General features: G+C 59.5%; 7 protein-coding genes across 7 annotated transcripts in view; 3 read left to right on the top strand and 4 right to left on the bottom strand.

The window, feature by feature from the left end:
- SPRG_19413 (hypothetical protein) overlaps positions 1-7,569 on the top strand; it is a gene marked incomplete at both ends in the record, with an annotated part of 13,397 nt that extends 5,828 nt beyond the window's left edge. The window contains 8 exons of the mRNA XM_012341263.1: positions 39-1,188; positions 1,233-2,095; positions 2,139-2,809; positions 2,854-5,377; positions 5,421-6,588; positions 6,642-6,670; positions 6,719-6,817; positions 6,865-7,569. Coding sequence (XP_012196653.1) covers positions 39-1,188; positions 1,233-2,095; positions 2,139-2,809; positions 2,854-5,377; positions 5,421-6,588; positions 6,642-6,670; positions 6,719-6,817; positions 6,865-7,569 — 7,209 coding nt within the window. The remainder of the gene's footprint in view (positions 1-38; positions 1,189-1,232; positions 2,096-2,138; positions 2,810-2,853; positions 5,378-5,420; positions 6,589-6,641; positions 6,671-6,718; positions 6,818-6,864) is intronic.
- Positions 7,570-7,906: 337 nt separating this feature from the next.
- On the bottom strand, positions 7,907-9,534 carry SPRG_02338 (malate synthase A). Its single transcript, XM_012340914.1, has one exon. It carries the CDS (start codon positions 9,519-9,521, stop codon positions 7,935-7,937), a length of 1,587 nt encoding a protein of 528 aa, XP_012196304.1. The 5' UTR covers positions 9,522-9,534; the 3' UTR covers positions 7,907-7,934.
- Positions 9,535-11,608: 2,074 nt separating this feature from the next.
- Positions 11,609-12,346, top strand: SPRG_02339 (hypothetical protein; the record flags this gene model as incomplete). Its single annotated transcript, XM_012340915.1, has 4 exons — positions 11,609-11,632; positions 11,684-11,722; positions 11,772-11,875; positions 11,920-12,346. 4 exons carry the CDS (start codon positions 11,609-11,611, stop codon positions 12,344-12,346), a joined length of 594 nt encoding a protein of 197 aa, XP_012196305.1.
- A 568-nt stretch (positions 12,347-12,914) lies between these two features.
- Positions 12,915-14,665, bottom strand: SPRG_02340 (hypothetical protein; the record flags this gene model as incomplete). Its single annotated transcript, XM_012340916.1, has 2 exons — positions 12,915-14,474; positions 14,522-14,665. The coding sequence occupies 2 exons, from the start codon at positions 14,663-14,665 to the stop codon at positions 12,915-12,917; spliced, it is 1,704 nt and encodes a 567-aa protein (XP_012196306.1).
- A 177-nt stretch (positions 14,666-14,842) lies between these two features.
- On the bottom strand, positions 14,843-16,624 carry SPRG_02341 (hypothetical protein). Its single transcript, XM_012340917.1, has 9 exons — positions 16,601-16,624; positions 16,472-16,555; positions 16,063-16,419; positions 15,952-16,017; positions 15,780-15,905; positions 15,640-15,728; positions 15,484-15,588; positions 15,113-15,437; positions 14,843-15,068 (listed from the first exon to the last, which is right to left on the bottom strand). Exons 2-9 carry the CDS (start codon positions 16,532-16,534, stop codon positions 14,877-14,879), a joined length of 1,323 nt encoding a protein of 440 aa, XP_012196307.1. The 5' UTR covers positions 16,535-16,555; positions 16,601-16,624; the 3' UTR covers positions 14,843-14,876.
- An 11-nt stretch (positions 16,625-16,635) lies between these two features.
- On the top strand, positions 16,636-17,749 carry SPRG_02342 (hypothetical protein). Its single transcript, XM_012340918.1, has 5 exons — positions 16,636-16,714; positions 16,761-17,001; positions 17,048-17,132; positions 17,181-17,492; positions 17,545-17,749. The coding sequence occupies exons 1-5, from the start codon at positions 16,639-16,641 to the stop codon at positions 17,734-17,736; spliced, it is 906 nt and encodes a 301-aa protein (XP_012196308.1). The 5' UTR covers positions 16,636-16,638; the 3' UTR covers positions 17,737-17,749.
- Positions 17,750-17,775: 26 nt separating this feature from the next.
- Positions 17,776-19,039, bottom strand: SPRG_02343 (hypothetical protein; the record flags this gene model as incomplete). The annotated part of the gene is made up of 8 exons (XM_012340919.1): positions 17,776-17,855; positions 17,904-18,151; positions 18,207-18,464; positions 18,514-18,560; positions 18,614-18,694; positions 18,745-18,802; positions 18,852-18,887; positions 18,933-19,039. 8 exons carry the CDS (start codon positions 19,037-19,039, stop codon positions 17,806-17,808), a joined length of 885 nt encoding a protein of 294 aa, XP_012196309.1. The 3' UTR covers positions 17,776-17,805.
- Positions 19,040-19,247: the final 208 nt, after the last annotated feature.

The raw sequence follows: 19,247 nt of genomic DNA on the forward strand, positions 1-19,247 counted from the left end.
CGATGCCAACGAGTCTTCCAACCGCGATGACGACGCAGCAGGCGCAGCTCCAGGCACAGATCCAGGTGAACGCGCAAAAGGTGCACGCGCAAGCCCTCGCGACGGCCAAGGCCCAAGGACTCAAGCTCGCGGACGCGCAGGAGCGCGCCAAGCAAGCCCAGTCGCAGTATGTGCAGGTGGCCAAGCAGCAGGCGCAGGCCAAGATGGCGCGGCAGCTCTCGGCGTCGCCGGCGCTGGTCTCGCCAAGCAGCAGCATGAGCAGCCCCGTGCCGAGCAGCGTTAGTGCGCCGTACGCGACCAAGCCGCAGCTCGAGGCCCTCGAACTACACTACCAAGGCCTCCGGCTCGTGCGCTCGCTGTGCAAGCTCGAGCCGCACTGGCTCGCGTCAACGTCCAACGGGATGGTCGAGTGCATTCAAAAGCTGTGGAAGTCGCCGACGCGCGTCCAGCGGCTCCAGGCGCAAGACCGGCTGCCGATCCGGTACCATCTCGAGTCGAAGCTGCTCGTGAAGGTGCTCATTCAGTACTGTCGCGCCAAGCCCGACGACGTCCAAGTGCTCTTGGATTTGCTGCCCGTGTTTTTACACCCGACGTCGTTTGACTTTACGTTCCTCCGCGCGTTCTACCGCGACGAAGTGGCGGCGACGTATGCGCCGGCCCACAAGCGCGCGATCGTGCACCTCTTCCTCGGCATGCTGCGCGACCATGCGGCGACCGAAGAGCTCAAGGTGCATGCGATCCAGCTGCTCATCATGCCGCTGTTGCACACGTCGTTTGACGACCCGAACACAAACAACGCCGACGTCATGGACCCGGACGCGGTCATGCTCATGCTCCGTGAGATCCTCGCGAGCAAGGACTACCCGCAGGACACGTTCCAGGCACTGCGCATCGAGCTCCTCAAGCTCGGCACGCTTTTGATCCAGCACATGAGTCGGTACGTGACGGACCACCGCAAGGAAGTCATCAAGTTTGCGTGGAACCATCTGAAAGCCCAAGACCTCACGTCCAAGCTCTGGGCCTATGTCAACGTGTGTCGGTTCATCTCGGTGTACGACACGCCACCGAAAATCGTGCTGCAAGTGTACGTGGCGCTCCTCCGTACGTACGAGCTCGACTCGCGCTTTCTCGTGCGCAAGGCGTTTGACATTTTGCTGCCGGCGCTGCCGACGCGGCTGCCGCCCACGAGTTTATCAAGGCCATCAAGTGGACCAAGAAGATTGCGTTTGAAGAAGGCCACATTTTGCAGCAATTGGTGCACATTTGGTACCTCGTCGTGCGCCAGCCGTCGCTGTTTTACCCGTTCCGCGGGCAGTTTATCCCGCTCATGGTCAACTCGCTCAACCGACTCGCGATTCCGCCGAGCAGCACGCAGGACAACCGGCGGCTGGCCGTCTCGGTCGTCGACCTCGTGATTGCGTGGGAGCTCACGCGGCGCCAGCGGGTCTCGGACAAGGCGCCGGCGTCCAAAAAGCGAGCCGCGACCGAGACAAGCGAAGAGAGCAGCAGCGACAAGCGTCAAAAGGTGGGCGATGCATTCGTGCCGGGCGCGCCGACCGAGCCGACGACGACCGAAGCCGAGGCGGTCCTCCTCAACGAAGACGACTTTGAGCTCACGGGCGCCATGACGGACCTCATCGTCAACTTTGCGTTCCGCTTTGCGCTCGCGTGCGCCGACAAGCAAGAGACGAACCGCCTCTCCAAGACGTGCGGCGAGCTCTTCCACCGCGCACTGCACCTCTGGCCGTCGGCGTCGATCCGGTTCTCGTACTTTGACAAGCTCATCGCGGTGACGGCCGAAGTGATCATTCTGCACGCCAAGGCGCCGCCCCCCACGGACGCGCCGGCGACGTCGATGCCGTCGTTTTTGAGTGTGCACAAGTCGGCGCCGCTCGCGTCGCTGGCGATATTGAACGCGGTGCTGGGGATTTTGAACACGCTCATCTCGCCGCAGGTCATTGCGCAGTCGAACCGACCGGTCCCGTACGTGGTGCAGTACGCGCCGCGCATCATGAAGCTGCTCGAGCCGTGCTTTGACCGCCAGCACAACGACGTCCAGCATCAACTGACGCAGTACCTCAAGCACATGATCGAGGTCCGTGTTTTCTTTTGATGCACCTCATTTTATGGTTGTCTAGTTGTACCCGCCAGAGAAGGCGCCGCCGCAGCTCGTCGCGTGCAAGTTTTACACGTGGCTGCGTGACATTTTGAACGAGCGCTTGCTCAAGGCTGCGGCCGTGTCGAGTGACGCGCCTCTGTCGACGCCGAGCACGACCATCGGTAGCCCGAGCACGAGCAAGGCCAAGCCGCCGACGCCCGAGGCAGCTCTTTTGTCGTCGCCGGCGACGTCGAGTCAAAGCGCACTCAACCCGATGATCAACCACGAAGCGGCGCGCATGCGGCAGCTGTTTGCAAACTCGCCGAGCGCGTCCGCAGCGTCGGCGCGGCTGAGCAGTCCCGGCGCGTACATGCTCAAGCTCCTCAGTGAGCTGGCGCCGGCGTCGACGAAATTCATCGACTTGTTTGCCCCGTCGCTCATCAAGCTCGCGCAGCGCCTCACAAAGGAGCATCTGCAGCACGTCGTGTCGATCGCCAAGCCGGCGTCGTCGCTCGAAGGCTCGATCGGCGGCACGGACGTCGGTGTCTCGGCGGGCGCCCATGCAAAAGACCGCGTCATGGCGACGCCGAGCCTCGCGATCGCGCACGAGTACGTTCTGCTCGCAAGCGGTCGGTCGTCGCTGACGGTCAACAATACGGTGCGGACAAAGAAGACGAAGGACGAGTCGAACGCGTCGAAGAAGAAGAAGGCGTCGGCGGCCGTCAACAGCCCCAAGGACGCGAAAGCAACGAAAGCGACGCCGGTCTTGCCCAAGTCATGGGCGTCCCTGCATCGACCATTGCGGGCCGCAAGGTGTACATGGACATGCTCATTTCGTGCTTCAAGCTCCTCGCGCTGTGCACGTTCGAGTCGAGCGAGCTCGCGCGTATGTTTGTGCACCTCATGTCGCACTGCCTCGAGCACTCGAGCCACATACCGCTGCTTTTGAGCATCACCAAGATTGTCGCCAAGATGGTCAAGGACGACGCGTCGTCGGTGTTTACGATCAAAGACAAGGTCGCGCTACTGAGCAAGATGGCGACCTTTGACCGCCTCCACGAGATCTCGGCGCAGCCGCTCTTGGCCGAGTACCACGACCTCGTGCTGAGCATCTGCGCGACGGCCGATACAAACCCGCTGTACGCGAGCGTCCACGGCGCGGCCACGACCGGCCTGCTCGCGAGCGACGTGGCCCTCCGGCGACAGTTTTTTGCGCACTTTGCCAAGGCCAGCGGCGACTCGACGACGTCGAAGCTCAAGTACATCCTCGAGCACGACTGGCAGGCGTGCGGCACTCGGTTTTGGCCCGTTGTCGCGGTCGAGTTGCTCCTCACAAGTGTCTCGGCGACGGCGCCCCTGTCGACGGCCGGCGCGCCGCTGCCTACGCTGGCCACGGGTGACGCGGCCAACGCGGCGCTAGTCGCGATGCCGCTCTGGGCCGAACACCTTGCAGTGCTCGCAAGCTGGCGCGAGTGTAGCAGCAAGGAGCTGCTTTCGCCGCTCTGCAGCCTCGTGCACGTGGATCTGGACATGGCCAACGCGCTGTGGGCGTCGGTGTTTCCGCAGGCGTGGACGCTTCTCAACCCGATGGACCTCATGGGCCCGACGCAGAACCTCTTGCGGCTGCTCTCGATGCGGTACCATCGGCGGGAGCTCCGACTGCCGCTCGCCACTGCGCGTCGGCACAATGTCGTCCAGACGCTCATGGACGGCATTGCGATGGCGTATCCGATGCCTGTGTTTACGGCCGAGCTGCTCTTGTACCTCGCCAACACGTACAACGTGTGGGGCCAGGTGTGCCGCATTGCCGAGTACATGGTGCTGAGTCCGACGACGCTTCTCGAAGACCGCGAGCGCTGGGTCGATGTGCTCCACGGCATCTACGCCGAGCTGCACGAGCTCGACTGGCAGGTCGGCCTCAACGTGCAGGCGTGCATCAAGCCTGAGACGCGCATGGCGTTGCATTTGCAGGCTCAAGGCTACCTGCACGAAGCCCAGGACGTGTACTTCCAGGCGCTTTCGCAGACGTCCAAGCAGCTCAAGATCGAGTCGAGTGCGTTTGAGCTCAAGGTGCTCGAGACGCAGTGGGTGAGCTGCGTCAACCATCTCTGCCAATGGCCGCTGCTGCACGACTTTGCCAAGGCGACGCAGAACCAAGAGCTGCTGCTCGACTGCTGCTGGAAGCGTGGCGACTGGACCACCGCAAAGCAGCTCTTGCACGCGTCCTCGATCCAGGCGGCGTCCGAGGCCGGGTCGCCGTCTGTGCGGCTCAAGAAGCTCTACATTGCGATCCTCGACGGCGACAAGAAGCCGCAGATGGACAGTCTGAGCTCGCAGATGGTCGACATGGCGCTGCACCAGTGGCAAGGCCTCCCGCGCCTCCTCTCGAACGCGCACATTCCGCTGCTCCACCTCTTCCAGCAGTTTGTCGAGGCGAAAGAGTCGATGGCGATGATGGCCGAGATCAAGGCCGCGAGCGCCGCGCACACGCTTCCGAACCTCAAGCCCAGCATCAACACGTGGCGCGAGCGGCTGCCCAACAAGCACGAGCCGATTTTGCTCTGGGACGACATTCTCACGTGGCGGTCGCACATGTTTGCCGTCATCAAGACGACGTTTAGCTGGAGCGACGCGCAGCTGCTGGCGTGTCTGCATGACTCGCCGTGGTCGATCGTCAAGATGGCGCACACGGCGCGCAAGCAGCAGCTGCCGGATGTGTGTCTGCACGCGCTCTCGACGCTCTATACGATCCCGGCCATGGACGTCCAGGACGCGTTCTCGAAACTGCGCGAGCAAGTGAGCATTTGCTACGAGACGACCAAGGAGTTCAAGGGCGGCTTGAGTCTCCTCAACAACACCAACTTGGACTACTTTGACGCGCGGCAAAAGGCCGAGCTCTTCCGGCTCAAGGGTCTCTTTCTGGACGCGCTCGGCGACAAGAGCGATGCCAACATGGCCTTCTCGCACAGTCTGCAGCTCTGCGACAGCTACGGCAAGGGCTGGCTGAGCTGGGGCCAGTACTGCGACGCGCTCTTTACGGAGCGCAAGGATCTCGACTTTGCGGCGCAGACGATCGCGTGCTACCTCCAGGCCGTGCACCACCGGTCGTCGTCGGCACGGCTGTACCTGGCGCGCGTCCTCTGGCTTCTGAGCATGGACAATGAAAAAGGCGTGCTCATCCAAGCCTTCGAGGCCCACGGCAAGCAGCTCCCGATCTGGATCTGGATCATTTGGATTCCGCAGCTGCTCATGTCGCTCTGCCGACCCGAGGCGCCGCAGGTTCGGTCGACGATCGATTGACTGGGTATAACTTGTCGACTAGATTCGCAATCTCTTGCGCGGTCTCTCGGCCAAGTTTCCGCAAGCGCTCTACTACACGATGCGCGCGTTCTTTCTCGAGAACCGCGAGCTGCTCTCGATGGACAAGGAAAAGCTGCTGGCGTCGGCGCCACCGACGCCGCTCGCCTCAACGACACCCAAGGCGACCGGCTTCAACGCGAGTACCGGCGACGTGGTCTACTTTCGCACGAAATCGGGCCACGTGGTCGCTGTGCCCATGGCGCACGAACACGTGGCCGAGATTCCGGGCCTCGTCGGTGCGAGCCGGGCGACGCCGTCGTTCTTTGGCCCTGCGACGCCCGTCCTGACGCTGGACGCGTGGCTCGAAAAGGTCGCGGGCGGTGAGCTGCTCAAGTCGGACGTGAGCCCGCTCCAGTACACGGAGGATTTGCTCAACTTTCTTCGGCGGTCGCACGACGGGCTCGCGTTCGAGATGGAGTGCGTTCTCGAAGAGATGATTGTCCGCTTCCGCCCCGAGCCCGAGGAGGAACTCTTGACCGCCGTGCACGCGCTCTTGCTCAAGTGCTACCAGCTGCCAAGCTTTGCCAAGCACGAGGCCGTGCCCAAGATGCTCCGCGACACGCTGAGCCGCGTCTGCAACAAGTTTTTCATTCTGCAGCCGCACCAGAAGAGCGAGAAGCACCTCGCGTTCGTCGCCGAGTTCAAGGGCCCGTTCGAAACCAACTTCATGCTGCCCGACGCCGACGACGACGCGACCAAGGACGTGGCGACGAGTACGCTCTCGGACGTCATGGATCGGCTCAAGCTGTGGAAGCACCTTTTGCAGCTGCGTGTCAAGCGCTACGGCAAGCGCAACGCCGACAAGGTCTTCCTCGAGCACAGCAGCCGGCACCTCGCCGAGCTGCGGCAGACCGCGGTCGAGATTCCGGGCCAGTACCTCACCAACGCCGAGCCGATCAAGGAGCTCCACGCGCGCCTCGCGTACTTTGACTCGACGACCGACGTCCTCTTGCGCAACGGGTACACGCAGCGGCGCGTGACGCTCGGCGGCAACAACGGCAAGCACTACTCGTTCCTTGTGCAGTATGCGATGACGTACATCACGCGCTGCGACGAGCGCATGATGCAGATGCACTTGCTCATGAACCGGCTCTTGCTGCGCCACAAGGAACCAAGCAGCGCCACCTTGTGTTTCACATCCCCAAAGTCATCCCGCTCACTCCGCGCGTCCGCTTGATGGAAGACAATATCGACCACGTGTCGCTGGGCGAGGTACACGAGACTATCGTAGATGACACATCTGATGATAGATGCTAATAGGTCTACGAGCTCGAGTGTGCGCTGCAAAAGAAGGACCCGGACTTCCCCGTCGAGCTCTACCGGCGCAAGATCAGCCAAGTCGAAGAAAACATGGCCAACGTACGACGACGACGATATATTGGGACGCATGTCTCACGATGGCATAGATGAAGCTCGCGATTTACAATGAGATTTGCGACCAGCACGTGTCGGAGCACCTGTTGGCCAAGTATTTGCACCGAACGGTGCCGCACTACGACGACCTCTTCCAGTTCCGGTCGGTGTTTACCGCGCACTTGGCGCTCACGTCGTTCCTGACGCACATCCTGCACGTCGGCGAGCGCACGCCGCACAAGACGGTCTTCTCGCGCGCGACCGGCCGCGTCCTCAGCTGCGAATTGCGCCCGAATTATGCGGCGAGCGGCATCGTCGAGGCCAGCTGCGTCATGCCCTTCCGCCTCACGCGCAACTTGCAGGCGTTCCTGACGTCCAACGGCGTCGAGGGGCCGTTTACGATTGCGATCGCGGCGGTCGCGCAGGCGCTGCTCAGCGACGGCCACGAGAAGATCACGATGAACCAGCTGAGCCTCTTCTTCCGCGACGACCTCCTCTCGTGGCACACGAGCAAGACCAAGAGCCGCCTCGAGCACACGCACGCCGAGACGCACCGCCGCATGATGGCCGAGAACCAAGTCAAGCAGCGCGTCGACGCCAACGTCAAGGTCGTCACCGATCGCATTGCGGCGCTCGCACCGAAACCCGCGCGCCAAATGACGCCGTCGGCGCCGACCGCGGTCCAAGAACTCATTGCGTCGGCCACCAACACGGAGGCGCTCTCGCAGATCTACCCGACGTGGTTTCCGTGGCTCTAAGGACTCTTTGTGTATATCTATCTATAATACATGTCGTTGCATCATTTGGATACATCTATCTATCTATCTATCTATCTATCTATCTATCTATCTATCTATCTATCTATCTATCTATCTATCTATCTATCTATCTATCTATTTATCTATCTATCTATCCATCGATCTATCTATCTATCTATCTATCTATCTATCTATCTATCTATCTATCTTTCGATCGATCGATGCAAACTGTATCCCACCATGGACAGTGCCCAATCGAGGCTCCACCGCATACAATCAAAGCCCCCACGCAGCTGCGCGAGGAGCACTCAATGCGATGATGACGATGCATCGAGGAGGGGAGATACGACTTGGATCTTAGCTCCTTACGCGAGCGAGACGACGTGCGGGTAGCACGGCAGCGTCAGAAATTCATCAAACTCGTCGCCGGCGAGCGCCGTCAAGAGCACGTCGTGCGCGAGCTGGTACTTGTGGCCGGCAGGCGCGGACGCGCCCCGGGCCGCCGTGCACTTGGCCAAAATGGCAAGCACGCGCGCCTTGGTGATGGGCGCCTTGTCTTCGGTGGCCATCTCATGGCGGAGCCACTGCCACACTTGGGCGCGGGAGATCTCGGCCGTCGCCGCGTCTTCCATCTTGTTGTGCAGCGGGATGCAGCCGTTGCCGCGGAGCCACGCCTCCGTGTAGACGAGCGCCACGTCAACGTTCTCTTCGAGGCCCGCGGCCGTGATCGGGCCCGTCGGCACCGCAATGAGGTCGGCTGCGTTTACAGGCGACGACGGCGCCGGTACCTTGGCGATCTGGTGCGGCGTCGGCATGACCTCGTTGAAGACGTCCATCGCGATCTGCACAAGGCCCGGGTGCGCGACCCACGTGCCGTCGTGGCCAGCCTTGGCCTCGCGGAGCTTGTCGTCGCGGACGGCCGCCATGAACTTGTCGTTGAGCGCCGGGTCGTTCTTGACTGGAATCTGCGCCGCCATGCCGCCCATCGCGTGCGCGCCGCGGCGGTGGCACGTGTGGATGAGCAGCTTGACGTACGAGGCCATGAAGGGCGTCGTCATGCCGACGGCGGCGCGGTCCGGCAGCACAAACGCCTTGTGGTTGCGCAGCTTCTTGATGAACGAAAAGATGTAGTCCCAGCGCCCGCAGTTGAGGCCACTCGAGTGCTCCTTGAGCTCAAAGAGGATCTCGTCCATCTCGTAGCCCGCGAGGAGCGTCTCAATGAGGACGGTCGCGCGGATCGTGCCCACGGGCACCGCAAGGTACTTTTGCGCCGCCACAAACACGTCGTTCCAGAGCCGCGCCTCGAGGTGCGACTCGAGCTTCGGGAGGTAAAAGTACGGCGCCGACCCGCGGAGGCGGAGTTCGTGGACGTTGTGGAAGAAATACAAGGCAAAGTCAAAGAGCGAGCCCGAAACGACTTGGTTGTTGATCGTGACGTGCGCTTCGTCAAGGTGCCAGCCGCGCGGGCGCACGAGGAGCGTCGCCGTCGTCGCGTTGAGCACGTACTTCTTGCCCGTCGCCGGGTGGTCGTACGAGATCGTGCGGCGGACCGCGTCACGCAAGTTGATTTGGCCCGACACGATCGTCGCCCACGTCGGCGACGACGAGTCCTCGAGGTCCGCCATGTAGCACTTGGCGCCCGAGTTGAGGCCGTTGATGACCATCTTGCGGTCCACGGGGCCCGTGATCTCGACGCGGCGGTCCTCGAGGTCCTTGGGGATCGACGCGACCTTCCACTCACTCTCGCGAATGTACTTGGTCTCGGGCAAGAACGTCGGGAAGCGGCCGGCGTCGAGCTCCTTCTGGCGCTGGACGCGCGCCTGCAGCAGCGCCTGGCGCCGGCCCTCGAAGGCCTCATGGAGGTACGCCACGAAGCGCATGGCGTCCGGCGACAAGATCTCAGCGTACTCGGCCGGCTGCGCGCCGAGGATGCGGATGTGGGCTTGCGTCATTGCGAGAAAATCCAAAAATGCATCTTCCGGCCCCACGATGATCAAATTCCCGTTTTTCTGCATACGAAACATAACATAGCGTATATTTCCACAAAGAGGCATGGCGTATTTCGCGTGCGCGGACAATATGACACCCGCGATGGATCGCACCGTGGTGCTACCCAGCGTATAGTGATGCAAGTTGTGCCTCTAGTGCCTCCTGATCGAAGCGCCGCGCCGTGCGTCGATGGAAGTGATCGCGTGCAGGGGCTGAAATTACCGTTTTTTAACCGAAATGTACGTCCGAACATCAACGAAGCAGGCGATCGGTTGCCAAAAGCTCCAAGAAGGCGACATCACGTCGTCATCCTCCCTCTTTCTCATGGACATCCGTGGGCTTCTTACCCTGTTTGCTCGTCGCGGCAAGGTCGGAAGGACATTTGAGTGATCACTAAACGCAGGTAAAAACCATCTCATTACATTGTTTAGCTCCAATAATCTGCCCATTTGTTTGTATTGCGAGGGTCGTTCTGTTTTTCACCAGTGCCACCAAGCACTCTCTCTCAACGCCTGATGCCATCATTGCACCTACTATTTCTATTATCTCTCTACAAGTCGCCCACAGACGCATCGTGGACTTGGATCAGATCCAAGCAACGACCTCCTCCTTTTGTGCTGCCTTTGGTCCGACCCTATATCATCTCGAGTTCACAGCTCCGACTGCATTTCGCACCCGGCCCGTCGATTCTCACTGCGGACGCGCCGCTGCGTGGCATGCCGGTCGCGCTTTAGGTCAACTTTGGGCCAGCGCCGTGCACTCTGACACGTCACCTTGCCCTCTGATGTCCTCGACAAAGCTCTGCCTTTCGAGTCAAACATGGTCCCAGCAACGGACTCACCACGGACCACGCCACAACGGCAGCTCTCGGCCCCGGCGTTGCTGTTCTGTCGCGGGAAGCAGTGAGCGCTCCGTGTCGCTACCGCCAACAAGTATAGTTTGTAGTATGCGTTCGGGGAGCGGGGCTTGGTTCCGTTGGTACTGTAGCCATGACTGTAGCCATGACTGTAGCCTCGTTGGACGTAGTACTTTGTGCTGGAAATCGAGTACAAAGACGTTGCGCAATAGCTCTGCAGTTTGTGCACGCTGCATGTGTCTACCCCAGCGACGCTACGTAGGATGTCCTTGGCTGAAGTTGCCGCAAGTCCGAGCACACGTGTGGCTCCATGTCTTCAAGAATATATTACCAGTTGTAGCTCGCCCCGCAGACAGACTTCGGCATCAAGCTTCGTACCCAAACCTTAAGGAGCTTTGAGCCACACGTGGATACAGACATGGCTTCGGTCCGTCGGTCCTCGACGCAGTGCACTCTTCCTGAACCTTTCGCCACGATCACAAAGCTTCCGCAGCGTGGCACGGTGCCCAAAAGCCTCCCGATTGTACGGTATCTCGATGCTTGCTTGCATTTTGCTGCCTCGTCGAACCGATCGGTCGTCGATGATATTCGATGATATTAGCATTGCGTGTAGAGAGCATCGACGCAGCCTGTACACCTGGAGCGCAGCCTCGAACGCTCCATCACCCTTCGACTTCAATCAAGTCAGTGCAGCTGGGATCCTGATACGAGTCGCTTCCGTCTCAGCCGCCTTTACCGCCAAGGCCGCGCTGAGGCCACGAAGGACCTATGTAGCCAGCATATATCCATCTGGGCCAATGACGACGACCACGGAACGCGCCAAGTCGCGCGGTCAAGGGCGGACGGGCCAGCTGGATTTGAATTTCGCGCCATCGTTCGGATAACTTGGCCCGTATCCAGCACGGTGCCGCATATCCAAGCTTGGGGTTTGTATGGACGGGGGTAAAATAAAAAGACGGAGTGCCATTTTGGACGTTGCGCAGGCGAGCAGAAGCCGTGGCCATGGACATGCAGGCGCGGGGTATGATGCCGGCAACGTCCTGCAACGCATGGCGAATGGCCGCAGTGATAGGCGTCGACAAGGAGAACTGGCCGCCGCCCGGCGTATGCAGGCCAAGCGAGCGCAAGACAACCGCGAGGTCGGACGACACGATCGCTATGGCCTGCGCCTCATGATGACGCGCAACTAGGACAATGGCAAAGCATGAGAAGCAGCACGTAGGCGACGATCCAAGCAAGCCCTTGATAGCATTGGCTCGGTCTGTGTAGAGCGCTGCGACGAGTGGCAAAAGCTACTGGCCGCCAGAGGTGCGAGCACAACCGCCGTGGGGAGCATCTTCCAGCGAGCATCATGTAGGACGACAAGAAGCTGCAGGCGCTTGTGTACGGCCTCGGTACGAAGAACTGGAACGAAATCGGATCGCACTTTCCGCACAAGAGCGGGCGCCAGTGCCACGAACGGTACGAACATCCTCGCTGCGATGGAGATAGAGGATACATTACAGGTGGAAGATGCTCTTCAACGATCCGTCCTACTTCCAATCCATCATGATGGAGTTTGCGGCCTCGACGACTCGCCGGTCGCTTGACATGACGCCTCTCACGGCGCCGGAGAAGCCCAAGTCCATCCCGGCCCTTCCCAAGCGACACTCGTCTGCGAGCCCGCTTGTGCAGAAAGTCAACAAGCTCCACGACATTGCGAACAAACTGAAATGCCGCCAAGAGTCGCATTCGTCCATCAACGGCAATAGCGTCGAGATGCTTCTTTCGCCCGGCGCGGGCCAGGCCATTACGGCCGTCCCCGTGGCACTCAAGCGCAAGCTCGAGCACTGGAGCGCCATGTACGGCGTCGACGTCGATCACATGGAATACGTCACGTTCATCAAGCGTCCGCCGGCGCCGCCCTCGGGTGGCTCTACACAAGTGAAATGATTTCTGAGATGGGGTTAGGGTACCGGCCACGACGCATTGTTCGAGTGCCGCCACCGCTGCAAGAAGTAGTCGCGTACGTTGTATTGGACAAGGCCTGTCTTTGTATAATTGAACACATTGTCTCTGAACGTAGCCCATCCCACGACTGCATTCGGTCCCAAGTGGATGATGACATCGATGATGAGGACGACGCGTCATGGGCAGGCGAGACCAGTGCGACGGACCTTGAGATGCACTTGCTCGGTCTAGTCGAGTGGCAGAGCCCGCAACACACGTCCCTTCGGTCGCAGCTCACTGCGATCAATAACTTGATACGAAAACACGATTAAACTTACTTGTACATTGTAAACCCCAACCCTGGGTCGGAACTTCTCTCTCGTTCAATCCAGGGGTAATACATGATACCTAATAGCTATTATTCCCCTCTGGTCGGGCATCAAGACCACTGAAACACTAGCGGCGACGGCTCCCATGAAGGCGCCATCTATGATGCGCAAGCATCGTAGCGTTGAGTAGGCCCTGAGTCTACTCAGAGTAGGTGAGTCAACTCACTCAACGCATCTTTGTGTCATGAGGATGTATTCATGCACGATGGAAATGGGCCTTCTTCGCTGTCCCTGGTCCATTGCTCCGAGATCAAGTCGAGGTCTTTGTTAAAGAGTGCCGTCTCAATTTCATCAAGGCCATATTGCCATATTACTGGAATGGGGTACTTGGGCGACAATGCCGCTGGTGCATGTTGAAGGTAAAGCTGAGCAATGTCATCGCCACCGTACTTTTGTACATGTTTTGCCGAAGAGGATGGCAGCGGAACACCTTGTGCGACGTAGAGCTGCAGCAGCGCGAGGGCACCTGGCTTGCGCATCACTCTCTTGATGCTGCGGTTGGTTGTCGGAAGGGGGTATCCCGCCGCGACAAGGCGCTGGACGATCTCAATGTGACCGTTATCAAGAGCTCCTCGCACGGCATCGTCTCGGCTTCCACCTTCGCGTCGATGCGTCAAGAGGTAGTCCACGACGTCGAGGTGCCCGTTCTTCGCGGCTTCGTCGACGGCGGAGGTCGTGCACGGAAAACGCCCGAGCTCGTTCAGATAGGTAACGATGTCTAGCTCGCCTTCGGCGGCCGCCGAGTCCAGAATGACACAAGACGCACCCTCGTCACGGTGCGCGACGAGAAACCGAACGACATCGAGGTGGCCCTCGACCGTCGCACCGCTGAGCGCTGCCATCGTGCAGCCCTCGGTTCTCTTCTCGTGCAAGAAGGTGACGACATCGAGATGACCGTTGAAGGCGGCCCGGTCCATTGCCTTGGTCGTACAGCCTTCGCTTCTCTTCTCGTGCAAGAAGGTGACAACATCGAGATGACCGCTGACCGCAGCCCGGTCCATTGCCTCGGTCGTGCAGCCTTCACTTCTCTTCTCGTGCAAGAAGGTGACGACGTCGAGGTGGCCATTGGCGGCAGCCCAATCCATTGCCTCGGTCGTGCAGCCTTCGCTTCTCTTCTCGTGCAAGAAGGTGACGACGTCGAGGTGGCCATTGGCGGCAGCCCGGTCCATTGCCTTGGTTGTGCAGGAGAGTCCCCGGGCATGCAAAGTCTTGACCAGAGGCAAATGACCTTGCCTGGCCACCGGATCCAAAGCGCCGCGTAGCCCCGACGGTGGCAGATGCGCGATCAAGAACCCAAGTGCTTCGAGCGCGTAAGCTTGGAGCGCTATGGGGACAAGGCTGTCGCTGTCCCAGTCGCGTTGACGATGGGCCCATAGCAGCGCCAAAATGGACGCATCGTTCTTGTAGAGCGTCGAGCGGCATGAGGGTAGCCAATCGTCGAGAAGCCGCGACGGCCGGCCGTGGTACTCGTCGTCGAAGTTGCGGTTGAGCTCTGGCACTTGCGTCACCCGCTGCTCCAAGAGGTACGTGGCGATGTCAAGATGATCCTGTTTAATCGCAGCTTGGATGGCCTCTTGGTACGCGAGGTCGGGGCGGCAGCGCAGGATACGTTTGGTCGCTGCCAGGTCGCCTTGGAGGATCGCAAAATGCAGCGGAAAGCGAGGATCCCGCGTGTTGAGCACATTGAGGCAGAGCGTGCGCACGCCGATGGTGTTGGGCGGGTACTCGTCGTCCCAGCAGGGCTTGTTGACATGGGAATTCAAGGTGCGAAAGAGCCGTTGGTCGAGACGTCATCCGGCAGCTGCATGAAGTCGACGAGGCGGTGGAAGTCGCGGAACCGACTCACGACGTCTTCATAGACGCCATGTTGATAGCCAAAGACGACGGCCGCCAGCTCGGGCTGGTGCAGCACCGCGTCGACAAAGGTGGCCATGCCGTCAAATTGCAGTTTGATGACCGATCTCTTCCTTCGTCGTTCCGACCATATCGACTTCCCATATTATCAAGTGGTCTATTGATTGATTGATTGATAGAAATATTCAAAGATTTCGCCAAAGTGGACGGTTCGCGAGCTCGTTTTGAGCAAGAATCATCTCGATTGGTCTCGATTTTGGTATCGATGAAGCGACATGTGCATCTTGTAGCTAGTCCCATTCATAGGGGTACGAGAGCGACGCGGTGAGGTGCGTGGTTTGCGCGATTTGGTCGTCGACGACGGGGGCGTTGTGCTGGACAGGGTCCAACGCGACGTAGCTCATGCCAAGCGCCGCCTTCTTGGCGCTCTCGTCTGCGGCCGTTGGCAGAACGAAGCGCAGTCCCACCGACGCGATCGACCTCTACAACGCAATCAAAAACAACACAGCGTGGCGACCGCACGCACCGGCTGCAAGACGAAGCGGCAGTACGGCTGGTCGAGCTTGATGTCGCCTTGGGTCTTGATCAGTGGCTTGCCGACAACGAGGAGGTAGGCGCCGGGGGTCACGTCCACCTGAAGTACGAACGGCGACTCGTTGTGGAGGTAGATGTTGGCCGGCTGGAACGCCACCAAGTCGGTCGACGTCGACGCGAGGCGCTTGAAGACGATGCTCGCCGGTGCGGGGCGCAAGAGCACAAGGCGCGTGTCCACCACGGGGGCCATCGGCTCGTCGAGTGTGACGGGCGGCGACGCTTCGCCGTCGTCTTGCTGCCCGAATCCCTCGCTCTCACTGCACACGTCACATGCCGCATTGGAAAGAAAGAGGGATCATGCACCTCGATCGGTGGTGGCTGCGGGGGTGCGACCCTTTTTTTGGCGGCTTGTGTAGTGGATACTTGTCGGCAAAGCTCTCTGGGAGCTCCCCGACACGATGGAGGTGGCTAATACAGTAAGCCCGTCGTGGTAATACCTTACCACGAAAATGTGTCTACCTCATAATCTCGGACGACTCGCGCAGAAAGAGATCAAATTGCCCGGCGACCGCGTCCCACGGATGCTCGCTGATCTTGATATTGAGCACCTACAGCGCGCTCTCGAGATGAATATAACAAGGCATGCGAACAGAACGTACCCGCCACTGCACCTTCTCGGACGAGTGAATATCGTGGCTGAATGGAAACCCGACGTAGATCTTGGTCACGGTGTGGTGGCACTTTGAAAAGTTCTCGACGTAGTCAGCGAGCAGCTCGCTAAAATGCTACAAACCGATTTGTATCCGCCGATCAGACGTGAGAAACGCGCACCTTGTACTTGAGATCTTTGTTCATGAGGGAAGGGTTGCGACTCAAGCCCAGCGCGCCCCAAAGGTGCTACGGTGCGTAGGAGTGATGCTCGGTGCAACCCGTTGTGGTTACCTGGTGCTTGACGCCGAGAACGATGTGACGAAAGACGCTGCCACCGGACGTCGACTTGAAGCTGATCGGGACGCGCTCGATCTGATGGCTTGGGTTCATGCCTTCGTACTCGGGCATGCCATGCGCTGTCAAGTAGGCAGCGACAAAGACAGCCTCGAGGCACTGGATCGGCAGCGCCTCCGCCATGATCTCCTTGGCCGTACCGTAAATGCTCTTGTAGCTTCGGTGCTTGTTGACGTTAAAGTAGAGCTTCCCCGTGTAGTTGTACTCGAGCGCGTTGAGGTACGTCTGCACCGCATGGAGCTTGGTTTTGATCGAGCCCTTCGCCTTCCATTTCGGCGGCTCCGGCACCGGCGGCTACACCAAGCGCTTCATTGCATCTACGTGCTAAGGCCATACGCCTACGTACCTCGGGCAGCTCGGGCGTCCGCAGCACGGCCTCGGTCACGACCCGGAGATGCTCACTCGCCATCTCGGAAGATGAGTTTCATGGCTATACGCACGCGTACTTCCGGATAAAACACCGAAATCCGGATACGTCAGACAGGCGGTGCGATCTTTGCAGATTCGATCGCGATGCTGCGGCACGAAGTTGGCCGCGCATGGCGCAGCATCCCATGGAACGACGTGCTCGAACAGCGCCTGAGCGCAGGTAAACTCTTGCGTGGCCAGCCCAAGGTCCAATGGCGTGCGAATAGACAAGTACTTTATGCGCAGCGGTTTGATCCGCAAGGATCTCTTGCCGTTGTACGCGCAGGACGTGATGCCATGGACACGCGTTGTGGGCTCGTACGACGAGCTCGTCGACGCTTTGTCTAATGACACGCCGTCCAACGGCGATACACGACGATATGTGCTCAAGCTCTGCGACTCGAGCAACGCGTTTGGCATTTTCTTTTTTGACGACGCGTCGCTGACGTTTGATCTCTTCCTCGACAAGTACCTTGTGCATGGCTGCGCTCTAGGATAATACGTATATGCATAGGCAAAAGCGAGTCGTGCAGCGATACATCTCCCCATGGCTTGCGCACCGCCATCGCAAGTTTCATCTGCGCGTTCTCGTCTTGGCGGTACGGACTAGTACTCTGCGTCGCCAGCTCACCAATCTCTGGGAGAAGGTCGGGCACCTCGATGTGTACGTCTTCCACGACGTACGCGCGCTCGTCGCAACGGAGGCGTACCGGCATGATGCACTCGAAAACCCGTTCGTGCACGTGACCAACATGAGTGCCAACAAAGGGGCTGCAAGCTACGACGAGGCGGCTCAGAATCTGGCGCTTTCCGATGTGGCGGGCCTCGACCACGATCAGATCCTTGACCAGATTCACGCGAGCGTCCGACTCGTGTTTCAGAATCTGACGCGCGCCAGAAACCGGCGCCACTTTTTCTCGCTGCCAAACTGCTACGAGCTCTTTGGGTGGGACTTTATGGTACGTAGTCGTCGATCACAGCACGCACGTTCCAGCGACCAGATTCTGGTAGGTCGACGACGCGGGTCGCGTTCTGCTCCTCGAGGTCAACCCTGACCCCTCGCTACGCATGTATCAAGACGGTGCGGCCATCGTGCCATTGGATGTGCTCGCGACGGGCGTCCCCTCGGACACGTTTACGCGGGTCTTTTCTCTTCAAGCCTCCAAGGCGCTCGCGTCCCTTCGCCGCCACACGTCGTCTTGAGCCTACTTTTTGCATGTAGCAATTGGCTTGCCAATGAAAGCTGCAGTGTGGTTGTTGTATGTACAAAGGTTATGGGGCAGCGGCGTAGCCGGCTTGGTTGGACCCCGTTCGAACCATACCTAGCGCATCGTTGGATCATGCAGTAACATAATACCAAGGTGACGTACAGCGACGGGTCAAGACCGTGTGCACGACGCCAAGGACGACGACACTTGCAGCGAGGACAAGCGCTATGAGCGTGCCTGACGTCATCTCGGAGGCGGCATGGATGGTCGGCGTCGAGGCGTACGAGTGCATGGCGACGACGAGGTTAAAGTACAGCGCGCAGCCCATTGTGGCGAGGGCGAAGAAGCCCCAGATGACACCCCAGCACCGACTCGAGGTGTGCGTCATCTTGGCAAACACAGACGCGTCACTACATATTGAAAAGCGATCGATCCAAAGCCAACTTACGTATCGCACGCGGATACCTGTCGTTGACGCGGCGCGCAATGAGGTCGTCCCAAATGTCATAGATCGAAAAGAGACAGCTCATGACGCCAACGAGCAGCACGAGGTAGCGCACGCCGTTGTACTCGGTCGCGATCGTCAGCGCCAGCAAGCCGCCGAGAAGCACGATAAAGCCGGCGTTGAGGTAGCGCAGGTACGAGTTCTGCGCGTAAAAGATAAAGACAAAGAGGAGCGCGATGAGGACGCCGGCCGCAATTTCGGCCGCGAGCTTGTTGGGGCTGTGGATATACATATAAGCTGGAGGTAGGACAGTAGACGTCGTTATACCTCGCAATGACGAGCGCCATGCCCCAGACGGCCGAGCCCAAGTAGCCCTACGCGTCGGCTTGCCTTGAGCATGAACATAGCGATGTACGTGATCGCATACCGCAGGTACGATGATGAACGCGATGCCGCCAACGTACTTGGTGACGCCGCCTTCGTTTGGATGCACTTCCATGCCCGTGACCTGCATTCCATGGCGCATGAGATCAGATCCGAGGCGCACGATTGACGCACCTTGCCGCATGTGAGCCAGACCGCGCTGGCATGGCCCATCTCGTGAAGGAAGACAGTCCTATTCGCATTGTCCATGAGCGATGAGGGCGTCGTGGAAGCGCACGCACAGAATCTTGAACGGATGTATGAGCGGAAAGCGCCAGCTACAGTCAAAGCGAGTGAGGCCGTGGCATGCTCTCGCAACGTACAGCTTGAAGATGAGCACGGTGTAGCCGACGATGAGGTAGATGTTCTGCAGCTGCTGGTCGTTGCAGCAGCGGAGCGTGTACCATGCGTCGTCGGGAGAGCTCGCCATGGCGCGACTGTTGGACACGATGGGAAAATGCGAGATGGCTCAAACCGAACTTATCCAAGCCAAGATGCGACATGTCCGGCAAGATATCCGGAAATTCAAAATTCACCCCGTGGACATGCAAATAGGTCGCCTATCTTACGGCACACAAACTATCCATTGGATAGTGCTTGGGATAGAATTTCAGCCCATGGGAGGCCAACACACCCAA

The sequence above is a fragment of the Saprolegnia parasitica genome (genome assembly GCF_000151545.1).
Source record: "Saprolegnia parasitica CBS 223.65 unplaced genomic scaffold supercont2.6, whole genome shotgun sequence".
NCBI classification, from domain to species: Eukaryota; Oomycota; class Saprolegniomycetes; order Saprolegniales; family Saprolegniaceae; genus Saprolegnia; species Saprolegnia parasitica.